This window comes from Podarcis bocagei (genome assembly GCF_964188305.1).
Source record: "Podarcis bocagei genome assembly, chromosome: 9".
Taxonomy (NCBI): Eukaryota; Metazoa; Chordata; class Lepidosauria; order Squamata; family Lacertidae; genus Podarcis; species Podarcis bocagei.
In genome coordinates this window covers 7,489,991-7,507,092 of record NC_138134.1, presented here as the reverse complement: position 1 = coordinate 7,507,092, position 17,102 = coordinate 7,489,991, and the positions used below count along the sequence as shown (strand labels likewise).

Below are 17,102 nucleotides of genomic sequence, written 5' to 3'. Positions count from 1 at the left end.
GATCTTCTTGCAGTCCATGGGACTCTCAAGAGTCTCCTCCAGCACCATAATTCAAAAGCATCAATTCTTCAGTGATCAGCCTTCTTTATGGTTCAGCTCTCACTTCCATACATCACCACTGGGAAAACCATAGCTTTTACTATACGGACCTTTGTTTGTAAGGTGATGTCTCTGCTTTTTAAGATGCTGTATAGGTTTGTCACTGCTTTTCTCCCAAGAAGCAGGCGTCTTTTAATTTTGTGGCTGCTGTCACCATCTGCATTGATCATGGGGAGATGCATAGTTTGCAGGAAACTACCAGGCCACTGCCTGTGAAGGGGGAGAGGGGATACAGGCCCTCATCTGGGCTGTGCCCACTCATACGGCACGCGTGCAACTTCATTTTGCATTGGCAGCCACCTGGGACCCCACGATCAGCAGGTGAGGCCTGGGTGGGGGACAGGGCAACAGGGCCTTTTCGGTGGTGGCTTCTCACAGGCAACTTTGGAACACCCTTCCCAGAGAAGCCAGACTTGTGCCTTCATTGTAGGCCTTCTGCTGGCAGCTGGATTCCTTTCTTATGCAAACAGGTCTTTGGGAATGGACTGCTTTTTAAGGAAAGGGCTTTTAATCGCGCTGTGCTGTTTTTATTATCTGTATTTTAATAGCTTTGTTTTTTATATGGTTTTAATTTTTCAAGAGTTGAATCACTTTTTAACCATTACCTTTCTGTTTTTCGTCTATGCTTGTTCTAAGTTTTGTGAGCCACCTTGAATCCTACTTGTGGGGGAAAGGCACAATATTGTGATCGTTGTTATTACCAACAGTAAATTGATGTTTACAGTTTAAATGCAGTGCTTACAGTTTATACTTACAGTTTAATTAGTACTTTCATTTAAATGCAATTTTTTTCAAGCATGTTGTTTTTAAATCTGGAAAAAATTGGATGGAATAGACCTGTGCTCCAAGTACATGGAAAACTGATACAGTGGTACCTCGGGTTAAGTACTTTATTGGTTCTGGAGGTCCGTACTTAACCTGAAACTGTTCTTAACCTGAGGTACCGCTTTAGCTAATGGGGCCTCCTGCTGCTGCCACGCCGCCGGAGCACGATTTCTGTTCTCATCCTGAAGCAAAGTTCTTAACCCGAGGTACCATTTCTGGGTTAGCAGAGTCTGTAACCTGAAGCGTCTGTAACCCGAGGTACCACTGTATTGGGGAGAAACAGGTTGATCTGTCCCTCCATAACTTTCCACTTCCTTCCCCTTCTGTTTTCATTTTCCTTTCTTCCCTGTGTTCTCCCTCCTTCCCCTTCCAGAGAGAAACTGATAGCACAAAGCCTGGTGTTGCTTATCTATCTATCTATCTATCTATCTATCTATCATCTATCTATTATTACACTTATACAGTGGTACCTCGGGTTACATACGCTTCAGGTTACAGACTCCGCTTCAGGATGAGAACAGAAATTGTGCTCCGGCGGCGTGGCAGCAGCAGGAGGCCCCATTAGCTAAACTGGTGCTTCAGGTTAAGAACAGTTTCAGGTTAAGAACGGACCTCCGGAATGAATTAAGTTCTTAACCCGAGGTACCACTGTACCTGTTCTCCAAGGAATTCTGCTCAGTGAGGGAAGTGAGCCTGAGAGATGGTGACAGGACCAAGGCCACCCAGGGGGCTTCGTAGCTGAGTGGGGATTTAAACTTGGGTCTCCTAGGTCCTAGGCCAGCACTCTAACCACTGTGCCACACTACCTTCCTGTTTAAGACTCTAAGGAAAGCCTCCTGGATCAAGCCATTGGCCCATCTAGTCCAGCCTCTTTTTCTTGCCGCGGCCATTCATTCATTCATTCCTTCCTTGAACATTGTATTTACGTCGACAGCATCTACTGCCGCGGGTGCCGCAAGCCCCTCTGCTGCTCCTGCGCTCTGCTCGATGGCGAGCACTACAACGCCAAGCTGTACTGCGATATCCGTGCGGAAATCGAAGGCAGGAAGGAGGAGCTGGGCAGGATAAAGGCGGAGCTTGGCGAGAAGAGGAGGAGCTACGAGAAGACGTACAGCACCGTCCACGAACGGCTGCAGCAGCTGGAGAAGGTGCGCAAGGAGACCCGAGACGAGATCCAGGAGAAGGTGGAGGTGATGGTCCAGTGGATCCAGAGTAAGGGGGAGGAGCTCTTGGCGAAGGTGGACAGCCAGCTCCACCAGGAGCGCGAGGACGTGCAGAGGAAGCTGCAGTGCGCCGAGCGCATCGTCAAGAGGTTTGCTTCGTTTTTATTTGGTTTAATGTTTGTGCAGCCCATTTGCCTCTTACGTGGGGTTTTGGGTCCAAGGGTTTTGCATATGTGCAAAAATGCCTATGCCCAGATCCTTGGAGCTGCCAATTTTCTATTAGGCCAAGTTCAAGGCGATACTCTCAGTATATAAAGCCCTTTTTTATTATATGTTTTTATTAAGAATTCCAACATAACAATTTTAACAGAAATACGTCATCCACATTATTTCCTCCCCATTTCCCCCCTCCAAAGAGAAAAAAGAAGAAGAAAACCCTCCCACTCCACCCTCGAGACTTCCCTCAGCTCCTCTCTCTGGTTTCGTGACACATAATTTTATCTGCATGTTGTAAAATTGTAAAGACCCTCAATTTATCTATCTATGTGTTACCGATAAAGAGTTTGTGAATGTTTATTCAAAACCTGCCAAGGAGTCCAGTTGATTTTGTTGTTTCTTCAAATACTTCATAAAAGGTTCCCATTCATCTTTAAAGTCACAGTTATGCCAATTCCGCGCAGTCCATCAGTTTTTCTTACCACAGTTCTTTAGTCGGGATTTCCTCATTCTTCCATCCTTGTGCTATTAAGACCCTTGCTGCCGTTGTCGCATACATGAAAATGTTTTTTAGTTTCTTTGGCAGGTCTTTCTCCACAATCCCTAACAAGAAAGCTTCAGGCTTTTTCACAAATTTTAAATGGAACATTTTCTTCAACTCATCATATATCATTTCCCAATTTTTTTAAAATTTTGCTACAATCCCACCACATACAGTATATAAAGCCCTTAATGCCTTGAGACCAGTTGGTCCACGAAATCTGCTTACCTGACGTACGCCCACTCCACCATGCCAATTGACGGAATGAGCCCTATTACAGATGCCCCATAATCGCCGTTCCGCCATTGTAAGGACTCGGCCATTTAGTGTGACGTTATGTACACTTTGGAACTCCCTGCCTAGTGAGACAAGCAGGCGTCTTCACTGTATTCCTTTTGGGGCCTGCTGAAAACATTCTTGTTTAGACCAGCCTACCTAGATGCTTTAAAAAGTTGAGGTAATTTTAATGTGTTTTGGTATTTTAACTTTTTGTATGTTTTAAAGCATTTTAAAGTTTTTATTTTATTGTTTTCTCTGTAAACCACTTTGGGGGGTGTTTTCTGTTTTTTGTTTACCAGATAGGAGGTTTATAAATGTTATAAAATAAGTAATAATGATTTAAGAAACAGCAAAACAGTGCCATCGATACGAATGTTAAAACACGATAGCATTTAGCTGAAGCAATGCACAGCAACAAATTGATCCGAACAACCAAGACCGTTCAGTAAAGCGATAATGATTCAGTGACAGGTAGGTAGCCGTGTTGGTCTGCCATAGTCAAAATAAAAAAAATTCCTTCCAGTAGCACCTTAAAGACCAACTAAGTTAGTTCTTGGTATGAGCTTTCGTGTGCATGCACACTTCTTCAGATACACTGAAACAGAAGTTGCCAGATCCTTCTATATAGTGAGAAGGTGGGGAGGGGTATTGTTCAGAAGGGTGGTGGGAATGGGAGATTGGCAGATAGCTGAGATGAGCCTGTTGACGACTCTTAACGACTGCAATAGGTCTTCCAGGAAAAGGCAAGGGGTGAGAAGGTGAAATAATACCAAGAACTAACTTAGTTGGTCTTTAAGGTGCTACTGGAAGGAATGATTCAGTGAGAAGCCCAGCCAGGTGGGCAGGGTATAAATAATAAATGATTATTAAATGATTATAACCACGGCAGGTTGGAGTCCGGAGAGCGGCTGGTGGAGAAGATGAACCTCTTTGCTTCGGACCAGGAGGTGCTGGACATGGCTCCCTTTGTCAAGGAGTCCCTAGACGATCTCCGCAGGGAGAAGGTGCTGGCCGTGGGTTTCCGGGTCCAGGCAGATAACATCTCGGAGGTCAGAGGCGAACTCCAGGCCCTGTTTAACAGGGTGAGAGGCTGCGAAGGTGAGGCAATTCCTGCAATCCTGCTCTCTTCGCCCCTCCCTTGCCAGGGGGCCCTGCTGGCTTCTTTGGCAGGAAAAAGGTTTGGGCTTCGGTTGCCGTAATTCTCTGTCACCCTGTCCCACTAGTTGTGAGAATGAATGTGAATCACAGGGCGCCTTTGATCATTGAATCTTGGTTGTTGTTGTTATTTAGTAATGTCAGACTCTTTGTGACCCCATGGACCAGAGCACGCCAGGCACTCCTGTCTACTACTGCCTCCTGCAGTTGGGTCAAACTCATGTTGGTAGCTTCGAGAACACTGTCCAACCATCTCATCCTCTGTCGTCCCCTTCTCCTTGTGCCCTCCATCTTTCCCAACATCAGGGTCTTTTCCAGGGAGTCTTCTCTTCTCATGAGGTGGCCAAAGTCTTGGAGCCTCAGCTTCAGGATCTGTCCTTCCAGTGAGCACTCAGGGCTGATTTCCTTCAGAATGGAGAGGTTTGATCTCCTTGCAGTCCATGGGACTCTCAAGAGTCTCCTCCAGCACCATAATTCAAAAGCATGAACCTTGGTTAGTCTTGTCCATTAACGTCAGTGGGTCTACTATGGGTAGGACTAGCACTGAATGCACCAGAAGGGGATAAAGCTATCGATGGCTGCTAGCGATAGGGGCTCTGTTCTGCCCCCACCGTCAGAGGTGCCTTTCTTCTGCATGCCAGTAGCTGCAGAGGCACAAGGGGGAGGGAGAAGGCGCTTGTACCTGAATCCTGCTTGCAGCCTTCCTGGAGATGTCCTATTGGCTGCTGTGCAACCAGGATGCTGGACTAGGTGGGGCACTGGCCTGATCCGGCAGGCTCTCCTATGGTCCTTATGGCTAGCGGTCAAGGATGGTGAGAGCTGGACTCCAGCCGCACCTGGAAGAATGTAAGTTCTCCACCCTGGACCTGTGGGTCCTTCTTTGCTGACTTGAGTGTCGGATTCTTAAGCCTCAGTCAGAGGTAACTGGCCACTCTCCAGGCACTTGGCTTAAGATCCTGTTGACCTCCCCGTCTGCGTCTCCCGGCAGGATACAGGCAAGGTCACTATCGGCGATCCCACTCAGCGTGAGAGGGACACACCACTCCTCCCTCCTCCCTGCTTCCCTCAGGGAGGGGAAAGAGACAGACAGAAATCTATTTACATGTCTTTATTTCTGTCATTGCAGCAGTACAGAGAAATGTGTCTGCACAGTTCAAACTCCAACAGCAGAGAGAGAATAGACTCCACCCCTGTACTTCCAGTACAGGTCAGATGACACTCTGAGCTAATATCCGGTGCTCAGTACAGTGAATAGACTGTCCCTTTGTTCCCATGGTACAGTCCCAAACATCAACATCCTGTTTTGCTTTGCAGCCACCTGCAGCTCGCTCTCGCATTGCTGCTTTTTCCTGACATTGAGCTCTATGCAAAGATAGATAGATAGATAGATAGATAGATAGATAGATAGATGATAGATAGATAGATAAACTTTATTCGCATTAGCCAACGCCCATAGCAACACAAAACAAGCAATATATAGAATTAAAAAGACAACAAGGGGTAAAAAGGGCAATCAAATGACCAAGATTATCGCTCAGATAGTGGCCCTTAATCTCACTGCACCCTCAATAAACCTAGCAACCTTTGCTGTTGTCTGATCATTTTGACTTGACAACAGAAAGAACAATGTGGCTGCAGATGGGCGCCCCGGGATGGTAAGGAAGAGTGGGGTGATGATCTTATTCCTCAGATCTTTATAAAGGGGACAGACAGGACAGGAGAGCATGAGCCACTGTTTCCACATTGCCATCTCCACAGTGGCAGAGTCGTTTCTCAGTTGGAATCTTCTGGTATCTGCCCTCAAGTATGGCAGAGGGTAGAGAGACACGGGTGGCGCTGTGGGTTATACCACAGAGCTAGGACCTGCCGATCAGAAGGTCGGCGGTTCGAATCCCCGCAATGGGGTGAGCTCCCATTGCTCGGTCCCTGCTCCTGCCAACCTAGCAGTTCGAAAGCACGTCAAAGTGCAAGTAGATAAATAGGTACCGTTGTGGCGGGAAGGTAAACAGTGTTTCCGTGCGCTGCTCTGGTTTGCCAGAAGTGGCTTAGTCATGCTGGCCACATGACCCGGAAGCTGTACGCCGGCTCCCTCGGCCAATAAAGCGAAATGAGCGCCCCAACCCCAGAGTCAGTCATGACTGGACCTAATGGTCAGGGGGCCCTTTACCTTTACCTTTATGGCAGAGGGCATCATATCCAATCTGGCCAGTGTGAAGGCACCTCTGTATTTTGGGATAGTTAATTTATACAAATATGGTGCCAGGGAATCAAACTGAGAAGGGGGGGAAAGGCATACCAAGGACAGAGTTTCTTTATAATGGCCAGATTGTTCTGTTGCTCCAAGTCCTTCAGACACTGTCCAATTAGCCTTTTTGCTTTAATAAAGCCCATCACGAGAAGCTGATGTGGGTGGAGTCCGCAGGAGAGGAATTTTTGGTGCACAATTTTAGACCACGCACTTTTATGAGCTCTGCTTAGACTCTGGTGCTGAACAGCTGAGTTCATTCCCAACTGAGCTAAGAGAGAGACTAGGACTTGGGAGAGACCAGGGTTCGAATCTCCACTCAGCTATGAAGCTCACTGCATGTGACCTGGGGCCGGTCACTCGCTCTCAGGCTATCCTACCTCACAGAGTTGTTGGGATTAAATGAGGAGCGGGGGAGAGTCATGACCTCCCTGGAGGAAAAGGTGGTATAATATGGGGGAAATGAAATGCAATGAGCCCTCCAGAAACCTCTTGGGCAGGGGCCTCATCCAAACACGTTGGAACACACTGCCCTCTTTCCTTTCTTGCAGATGCTGTCGGCTGCCTGCCTTCTGTTTCTCGGCCAGTTGCCCCAGCGGTCAGTTCGGTAAGCTGTGATATGAAACGTGGAAGTGGACGCAGAGAAACAGGCAGCTGAGAGGGGAACAAAATGTAGAAAGTACCAAGACAGTGGAAATTAGCGGTGGCTGTTCATGAAACAGTTGCTGTTGAGAACACAGATATCTTGGCACTGGTAACATGTGGGAGGATAAAAAAATAAATAAAAATAATTCCCTGAGTTCAGTGCACAAGCAATAGGACTGAATCTCTTGATGTATTGTAATTTAGCAGTTTCATATTGCTGCAGATTTCCTTTTTTCTGGTATGAACACTTTAAGGACACATCTTTTGAAAAAAAAACCAGAAGAATGTAAGGTTAGTTGGTATGTGAGATGACAGTCTGCCCGGGAGAACGATGTGCTTGTTCTGTTTTTTGAAGCACAGGATCAGCCTCCAAGCACAGGAAGCACAGGATTTTTTGAAGCACAGGATCTTGGTCTCCAAGGTTCACTGTCAGACAGCGCTTTAAAAATTCTGCCTTTGTCACTTTTGCGTACAGAAAGGTCTTCATAATGAGAAAAGCCAGCCAAGGAGCCAGGCACCCACGTACACCCTCAGTCTCAGAAAGACACCTCATGGATTTGTAAGTTCTCTGCTGCGCATAACAGTTTTGTGTCTTCTGTTCTTTTGATTCCTCCCTCTCTTTCCTGACAGGCTGTCCCAGCTCCTTCTGAGCTGATGGGAGCTGTACTTTCAGCCAAAGGAAGATCATAAAGTTGTAGAGCTGGAAGGGGACCCCCAAGAGACATTTAGCCCACCCCTCTGCAATGCAGGAATCACAGCTAAAGGATCCCTGAGTTGTGAATTAATATTATTATTAAGAATGATTTCCCTCGTTGCCATTACTAGCAGCCCAAAAGTGTGGTATCAGGGTGTTAAAGGTAAAGGTAAGGTACCCCTGACCATTAGGTCCAGTCGTGGCCGACTCTGGGGTTGCGGCGCTCATCTCGATTTATTGGCCAAAGGAGCTGGCGTACAGCTTCTGGGTCATGTGGCCAGCATGACAAAGCTGCTTCTGGCGAACCAGAGTAGCACACGGAAACGCTGTTTACCTTCCCGCCAGAGTGGTACCTATTTATCTACTTGCACTTTGATGTGCTTTCGAACTACTAGGTTGGCAGGAGCAGGGACCTAGCAACGGGAGCTAACCCAGCTGTGGAGATTCGAACCGCCAACCTTCTGATCGGCAAGCCCTAGGCTCAGTGGTTTAGACCACAGCACCACCTGTGTGTTACTTCGTGTCATATACAAAGCAAGCAAACATTATATAATAAAAGAAAATGGTTACCCACCAATACCAATTGAGGCATCCATATTTCCCTGTGGACGATGGTATGGAGGGTATTTTTAAGTCAAGTATCTTAAATCTGAAGCTCAAGAAATAAAATCCCACCAGGCGTCATAAAAAGTGTTTTGGAAACACACAGCTCGTCTGCCCAAGCGCACAACTTCTTACGTTGCACAAATGCAGATTTCCTGAGGTTCTCCAATGGATTTACTATTGATAATAATTTATTATCGATTTATTGTGAATAAAAATAGCTGGTCTCGTTTTTAAATTTGTGTTACTCTTGCTTTTTAGGTCTCCTCTATCAGCTGCCCAGTGAAACGGCTGACGGGACAGACGGAAAAGTCCATTCAGGCTTCTCCCAAGGTGATGAAGCTGGAGGACCACAACCATGACGACGGGCAGAACTCCGAAATGCATGTCCAGGATGTTGGGCTGAGTTCCTGGTCCCCTTCCCCCCGCGAGTCGACCCCAGAGAGGGAGCAGTGTGGGGCGGTCAATGCGGTGGAGCTCTTGGAAAATTCTGTGCACGAGATCTGTGAATCGGGTAATGTCCCATCTTGCCCGGCCTCCTCTGCTCACCAGATGCCCCTTGTGGCAAGGGTTAAATAAGTTGGAGTTCTTGTTATTAAATATACCCAGAAAAAAGCACACCAAGAACTCAGGCCAATGTAAGTTTCAATGGTGGGAGTGGTCCCTACTCGCAAATCAATAGTCTGTTTTAACAAAAACTGATCCATTCAAAAGTATGTATTCCTTTTGAATTACAAACTCAAATAGAGATTACAAACTCAAACTCATAAAGCTATGTATAACACAATAATTCGTTACAGAATTAGGGATAAGAGTTTATGAGTAGAGACAAGTTCATGTTAGACCATAGTCAGATTCGACGAGAAATGTAGAAAATAACAGGATACATTTATCCGAAAGTCTTCAAACTTACACGACCCTTTAAAAATTAGCTGATGAAGGTGTATACATCAGAACAGGGCCCTGTCCTGGTTTCTGATCTATAATTGACTTCTGACTTCTGCTCAATGAATGAAACTAAGACTTTCGTGTTGAATATGGCTATGGACTAACATGAACTTGTCTCTACTCATAAACTCTTATCCCTAATTCTGTAACGAATTATTGTGTTATACATATCCTTATGAGTTTGAGTTTGTAATTTATGTTAGAGTTTGTAATCTCTATTTGAGTTTGTAATCCTTGCCAGAATATATGTCCAGTTCTGGGCACCACAATTCAAGAAGGACACTGACAAACTGGAACGTGTCCAGAGGAGGGCAACCAAAATGGTCAAAGGCCTGGAAACGATGCCTTATGAGGAACGGCTAAGGGAGCTGGGCATGTTTAGCCTGGAGAAGAGGAGGTTAAGGGGTGATATGATAGCCATGTTCAATATATAAAAGGATGTCACATAGAGGAGGGAGAAAGGTTGTTTTCTGCTGCTCCAGAGAAGCGGACACGGAGCAATGGATCCAAACTACAAGAAAGAAGATTCCACCTAAACATTAGGAAGAACTTCCTGACAGTAAGAGCTGTTCGACAGTGGAATTTGCTGCCAAGGAGTGTGGTGGAGTCTCCTTCTTTGGAGGTCTTTAAGCAGAGGCTTGACAACCATATGTCAGGAGTGCTCTGGTGGTGTTTCCTGCTTGGCAGGGGGTTGGACTCGATGGCCCTTGTGGTCTCTTCCAACTCTAGGATTCTATTATTCTATATACTTTTGGATGGATTAGTTTTTGTTACTATTGACTATTGATTTGTGAGTAAGGACCACTCCCACTATTGAAACTTAGGTTGACTTGAGTTCTTGGTGTGCTTTTTTCCTTGTGAGAAGGGAGCTAGCAGGACCCCCCCCCCCCCGAGCACAAGAGCAGCTTTCTCGGCTCCTGCCGTCACCAGCAAGTTGGGGGGGGGCAGAGCAGAGCCCTGCTGGCTAGGAGGGAGTTCCACGGATTATGCGCTCTGAGGTGTGGGTGACACATTGTTTGTCCCCTATCTGCTTTCAGAGGTCGCCAGCATCCTGATCAGCAGCTCCGAGGACACTGAAGACGACATGATGGTGAGTAGGCCAGAGACCGCACAGCAGGCTCCGTGGAAAGGAAAGATCCAGCCTGCACATTCTAAGAGGTCCCAGGACTCCCGGGGTGACAGGAGTCAGATGAGGCGAGTGGCATCGGCAGCAGAGCGGTGCAGGGCACAGGTATTCTCTGCAGGGTTCCAGATAGGCAGCTGTGCTACTCCAGTCCTTTGTCAGTTTTTGGGTCCCCCTCTTTCCCTGGACACTCAGCATTGCATTCTCTTTTTTTAAAAAAATATATTTATTAACTTTTCAAAGGTTATACAAAGAAAACAAAAATACAAAAATAAAAACACGTATAATTCCATTCACTTATTTTCTTTTAACTTACTTCTCAGACCTCCTCATACCTCCCCTTTTTGTATTCCAATTCAAATTATTCATTCAGCAAATCCTCACCCTTAATTTTCACTTAATTTTACACCTTTCTTTCTCCCCCCCCCCATTATCTTAATCATTACAGCTGATAACCACTTAAATTCTAACCAACATCATTCTAACATTCACTAATTTTGTAATATTTCCCAAGATAGTCCTTGAATTTCTTCCAATCTTCTTCCGCCGTCTCTCTTCCCTGGTCTCGGATTCTGCCAGTCATTTCTGCCAGTCCCATATAGTCTATCACCTAGCATTGCATTCTCCCCCCCCCCCAATTCCTGCAAACCTTGAGGTTCCTTCAAGCCTGCTGATTTCTCTCACGCCCTTTGTCCATTGAGGGTCCATTGATGGCTACAGAACAACGGGAACGACATAAAGATGGCCGTCCAGCCTCTCCTTAAAAGCCTCCCGCAAGGAAGAAGAGCCCACGACCTTCCAAGGTCATAGAATCATTCAATAAAAAAACAACAACCCAACAACAACTTATTACCCGTCCATCTGGCTGAGTTTCCCCAGCCACTCTGGGCAGCTCCCAATCGAGTGTTAAAAACAATACAGCATTAAATATTAAAAACTTCCCTAAACAGGGCTGCCTTCAGATGTCTTTTAAAAATAAGATAGCTGCTTATTTCCTTGACATCTGATGGGAGGGGTTTCCACAGGGTGGGCGCCACTACTGAGAAGGCCCTCTGTCTGGTTCCCTGTAACTTTACTTCTCGCAATGAGGGAACCGCCAGAAGGCCCTCAGCGCTGGATCTCAGTGTCTGGGCTGAACGATGGGGGTGGAGACGCTCCTTCAAGTATAGTGGACCAAGGCCGTTTAGGGCTTTCAAGGTCAGCACCAATACTTTGAATTGTGCTTGGAAACATACTGGGAGCCAATGCAGATCTCTCAGGACTGGTGTTATGTGGTCTTGGCGGCCGCCCCCAGTCACCAGTCTAGCTGCCGCATTCTGGATTAATTGCAGTTTCCGGGTCACCTTCAAAGGTAGCCCCATGGAGAGTGCATTGCAGTAGTCCAAGCGGGAGATATCTAGAGCATGCACCACTCTGGCGAGACAGTCCGCGGGCAGGTAGGGTATCAGCCTGCATACCAAATGGAGCTGATAGACAGCCGCCCTGGACACAGAATTTGAGCCCATGTTTGGTTATGGAGAGGGGAGTGGGTTGAGGATTTGGCCATAATACAGTGGTGCCTCGCAAGACGAAAAGAATCCGTTCTGTGATTGTCTTCGTCTAGCGGTTTTTTCGTCTTGCAAAGCAAGCCCATTGACGGATTAGCGCTATTAGCGGCTTTTAGCAGCTTTTAGCGGCTTATCTGCTGATCGGATCAGCTGATAAGCGGCTTAGAAAAAGGGGGGGGGGAGGAAAAAAAACCAGCAGGAACTCGCAAGACATTGTCGTCTTGCGAAGCAAGCCCATAGGAAATTCGTTTTGCGAAGCACCTCCAAAACGGAAAACTCTTTCGTCTAGCGAGTTTTCCGTCTTGCGGGGCACCACTGTACCTACAGACATCCCTGTCAGTATGCATTTCTTAGTACTGAAAGTATTGATCTGATGTTTAGACATCTTTCCTACTCTAATTAATTCAGGAGGGTACTGGAAGCTTCTCTGTGTGAAAGAAACAAGCAGACAGTTCGTGGTGTTTGGGTTATTCCTTCAGAGCAGCTGAGTACAGCTGGCTTAAACTGATTCTGTTCTCTCTTTCTGTCAAGGTCATGCTGACTATAAGAGGCCAGAAGGAGTCTGGGTTTTGCTTTCTCTCTTCTCTCTTTCCTTCTGGTGTTCTGTATGCTCAGTGTTAAGGTTTAGTCTTACTATAAGTTATTGCAAGTTTAAGTTAAGTCTTCTGCAACTGGATTTCTTATGGACAGTGCCAGTCCTGAATGTATTGGATTTGTGACCATTATGCTCATTTGCCTTAAGTAGCAGTCAAGCTTTGCTGGATGAAATACAATGGCCTCTGGACTATTGTTGGGGATCCTGCGACGTGTTTAAGTTTTTACTCTGCTAACTATACATTGGGTTCTGCTTTGGATCATAAGAGTAGAATTCCATGACAATTCCTTCATTTCATTGTCCATTTCTTACAAATTCTTGTTTGCTCCTTATATTGTTATCCTTATTTAAAAGGTAAAGGGACCCCTGACCATTAGGTCCAGTCGTGGCCGACTCTGGGGTTGCAGCGCTCATCTCGCTTTATTAGCCGATGGAGCCAGCGCACAGCTTCCGGGTCATGTGGCCAGCATGACTAAGCTGCTTCTGGCAAACCAGAGCAGCGCACGGAAACACCGTTTACCTTCCTGCCGGAGTGGTACCTATTTATCTACTTGCACTTTGACGTGCTTTCGAACTGCTAGGTTGGCAGGAGCTGGGACTGAGCAAAGGGAGCTCACCCCGTCACAGGGATTCGAACCGCCAACCTTCTGATTGGCAAGTCCTAGGCTCTGTGGTTTAACCCACAGCGCCACCCGCATCCTTATTTAGTTGCTAGTTAAAGAATATATTCCTAGTGAGAAATGAATAACAGGTTATCTTTCTTTGTTTCCCAGGTTCTAACTTTATCTTACCATCTTTGGCGATCACTCGTAACCGAGTAAGATTGTCTTCCATAAACACGGTTTTAACAATGAGTCCGTAAATGACTGTGGAGGCCAATTCTGGACCCACACGTCCTTCCACAGTGGGGGCATTGGTTCCTGGGCGGGAGTGGATCACGGTGTGGATTTGCCAAGTGTTCCTTCCTCGTAGCACGTTTCTCCCTTGCGTTCTGAGTTCGAGTGTCTTCAAAGTCCATGACACCTCTGGTAAAGGCTGTTCTCCAGCTGGAGCGCTTGCAGGCCAGTGTTTCCCGGTTGTCGGTGTTTATACTACATTTTTAAAGATTTGCCTTAAGACAGTCTTTAAACCTCTTTTGTTGACCACCAGCATTACGCTTTCCATTTTTAAGTTCCGAATAGAGTAGTTGTTTTGGAAGACGATCATCAGGCATCCACACAACATGACCAGTCCAACGAAGTTGATGTTGAAGAATCATTGCTTCAACACTGGTGATCTTTGCTTCTTCCAGTACACTGGCATTAGTTCGCCTGTCTTCCCAAGCAATGTGTAAAAATTTTCAGAGATGCCGTTTATGGAATCTTTCGAGGAGTTGGAGATGGCTTTTGTAAGTGGTCCATGTTTCACAAGCATACAGTAAGGTTGGTAGTAAAACAGATTTGTAAACAAGCATTTGGGTTTCCTTGCAAATGTCCCGGTCCTCAAACACTCTGCACTTCAATCGGGAGAAAGCCGCACTCACAGAGCTCAGGCGATGCTGGATTTTGGCATCAGTGTCTAACTTTATCTTACCATAATCAATGCAGGAACCATCCTTTTTATTACCATGCTGACCTTTACATATAAAGACTTCGGAAATCATAGAACCACAGAACTGTAGAGCTGGAAGGGACCCCAACCTCCTGCAGTGCAGGAATAACAACCAAAGTATCCCTGGCCATCCAGCCTCTGGTCAAAAATGTCCAAGGAAAGAGGGTCTTGTCAATTTCTTCCAGGATTGCTCCTTCGTTCACTGAAGGATATGTTTTACATCAAGTTTATGCCCTCCCCACTGATGCCATGAGCTACAATAAAAAGCCATAGAAAAAGTTTCGAACTCCCCACCTATGGATATCAAACAGGTGCCTTCAACAGTATTCCTGTCCATGCCTGCTAAAAACATTTAGGTAGCTAAAACCTACCCAGGTGCTTAGAAATACTGGGGAGAATTTTAACCTGTTTCAGTATTTTATCTTTTTGTATGTTTTAAAATATTGCTGCATTTTCTTATTGTCTCATTTTATCTTTTTGTAAACTGCTTCAAGGTTTCCCCCCACGATCAAGCCGTGCGCAAATTTTATGAAAGAAAGAAATTAAAACCAAAAGTTCAGATTGGCACCTGCCATTACACCGCTTGCGTTTCCTCCTGGTCTGCTGGACGAAAACTTTCACTATGGTCTGTTTCCTTTCAGTGATTGCCCACCGCCGCTGGAATGTCCGCCCGAGGTCTGAGGGGGTGTCGACAGCAGCAGGGCAGAGGTGCCTTTTCCAAAGCTGACCTCGAAACCCCAGCCATGACATCGCTTGCCAAGATGCCCACATCTCTCTTGCTCCCTCCCTCCTTCCTTCCACTGGCTGATTGATTCTGCAGAGAACGTCTTTCTCACAGTTCGTTTGCACACAGACAGTCCTGCTCGTCCCAGGGTTGTGTTGAGCTGTGCCACTCTTGACCCCAAGGCTGTCCACTTCTCATTCCTGCCCGGGCAACACAAGTGCCTTTTGGTGATGCTGCTGCAATACCTTATGAGTACTTAGCATCCACCAGGAGCAACAGCTGATCACAGGCAGATCACAGGTAGCGGTCTTCTGAGAAGGAACACGTGTTTCCCTGGTCAGCAGTGAATTTTACCTTGGCCCATTGGCGGGCCAAGGCACCGCCCATCGATTCTCCCCAATGGCTTGCTACCCCTCTCCTTTTATCTGGCAAGGGCTGGTGGCAGCCTTAAGGCAGCTGAGATTTGGCGTGTGCCATCCCTTCTGTCCAATTATTAGCTTAGGAATTTTGTAAGGTACTATTGTCATGAAACATGTTTAATGTGGAAAGCTGACTGTTTGCTACATGCACCCCCTCAGTTAATTTCTCTCCTGCCATGGGAACAGATGCACCCAGGAGGCTTGAAAAAATCAAGGAGGGTTGGCAAGACTAAACGTTGTGCCCAGTTTTTTGTATGGGGGACTAGAAATTCGGGAGCGCAGTGCTGGGTCAGAGCAAAGGCCCAGCCTGTCTTCCAGCCAGATGTTTAGAAGAAGTGGGAGATCAATAGCCCCACCTGGATTCTGACTCATTTCAGAAATTCACTGCTGCCAGCTGGTGCCTTAGAGGGCATTAACAGAGAATTAGGCACATTGATTTCATTTCTGGATTGCTACCCATGACAGAACATCCCAAAGAGATTAACTGTAGAAATAGATTTTTTAAAAATAGTTACAGTCATACCTCTAGTTGCGTTAGGTTTACGTTGTGTTTTTTCTGGTTACGAATGCGGCAAACCCGGAAGCGTTTACTTCTGAGTTCACCGATATGCGCAGGAGCGATCTGCGCGCTTTGCGCATGCGCAGGAGCGATTTGCAAACTTCGTGCATGCGCAGGAGTGCTCTATCACGTCATGCGCAGAAGCGGCGCTCTACTTACGGACTTTTCGGTGTGTGAGCGGCACCCCGGAACAGATCACATCCGTAAGTAGAGGTACCACTGTATACAGGTACAGACTGGGACATAGATACCCACTTAAAAGACTGGAGGGAGCAAAAAGGCAATAGAGTCAGTGCCTGTGAGCAATGAGGATGTCCTAATGTTGGCCTTTAGGCATGACACTCTTTACTGGTTGTTGGGGAGAAATCTAGAAGACGAGGGCCATTCCCTCCACGTCTTGCTTGTGGGTTTCCCATTTGAGGCATCTAGTTGGCCACTGTGAGAACAGGAGTCATGGGCCTCATCCAGCAGCCAGGCTCCTTTGACACACTCAATTTTTTTAGGGCCCCTCCAGCCTGGTGTTGTGGGCTTGCTTTTGCTTTCCTTCCGCAGCAACTCATTGACGCAGGATCAGTGCAATATTGCGGGTTGTCCCCCGATCAGTCCGCTTCATTGGTTGTTCTAAGACGCTTTCCCTGCGTTGCCACATTATTGCTTTCTGGATGGACGCTCCTGCCCTGTAGCACGACAAAGGGGGGGGGGTGTTAGAAAAACCCTGCAAGATCAGTGGTATGAAAAGTTAGCAGGATTTCAGCAGGAAGTTGTGGGATCTGCACTAACTGGAAATTTGAGCTTAAGCTTCAGTCATGTCTGTTGCTGATTGATTTCACTTTTTTAAAAAAAAATTGACAATTTATTGATTTTCCAAAGATAACACACACAAAAATAAAAGCAACAACACTACAAAAGACAAAACGAAACAGAAGTAATTGACTTCCCTCTAGTCCCTTCCTTGGTTCCATTACTTATCAATGTAGCACATGTCTATTGTCCAGTTTGAAACCTGTTTAAATTACTTATTATCCATTCATAACAAATTTACATGTAATTTTAAAACCCTGCTAATGTATTAACCTGTGTACAATGCTACTCTATATATGCAATAAACATTTTCCATTCTCCTTTAAATTCA

General features: G+C 46.2%; 1 protein-coding gene and 1 long non-coding RNA gene across 3 annotated transcripts in view; one reads left to right on the top strand and one right to left on the bottom strand.

Moving 5' to 3' along the window:
• Positions 1 to 17,102, top strand: part of PML (PML nuclear body scaffold) — a gene marked incomplete at its 5' end in the record, with an annotated part of 21,251 nt that extends 4,149 nt beyond the window's left edge. For both annotated transcript variants that reach the window (XM_081207737.1, XM_081207738.1), the window contains 7 exons: positions 1,859 to 2,236; positions 4,013 to 4,221; positions 7,075 to 7,130; positions 7,644 to 7,727; positions 8,727 to 8,979; positions 10,451 to 10,503; positions 14,910 to 17,102. In XM_081207737.1, the coding sequence (XP_081063863.1) occupies positions 1,859 to 2,236; positions 4,013 to 4,221; positions 7,075 to 7,130; positions 7,644 to 7,727; positions 8,727 to 8,979; positions 10,451 to 10,503; positions 14,910 to 14,912 (1,036 nt within the window). In that variant the 3' untranslated portion in view covers positions 14,913 to 17,102. The remainder of the gene's footprint in view (positions 1 to 1,858; positions 2,237 to 4,012; positions 4,222 to 7,074; positions 7,131 to 7,643; positions 7,728 to 8,726; positions 8,980 to 10,450; positions 10,504 to 14,909) is intronic.
• LOC308594675 overlaps positions 11,150 to 17,102 on the bottom strand; it is a 106,033-nt gene continuing 100,080 nt past the window's right edge. Inside the window, exons 2-3 of the long non-coding RNA XR_014011550.1 lie at positions 12,413 to 13,150; positions 11,150 to 12,095 (exon numbers count right to left, since the gene is read on the bottom strand). This is a non-coding gene — a long non-coding RNA (uncharacterized lncRNA). The remainder of the gene's footprint in view (positions 12,096 to 12,412; positions 13,151 to 17,102) is intronic.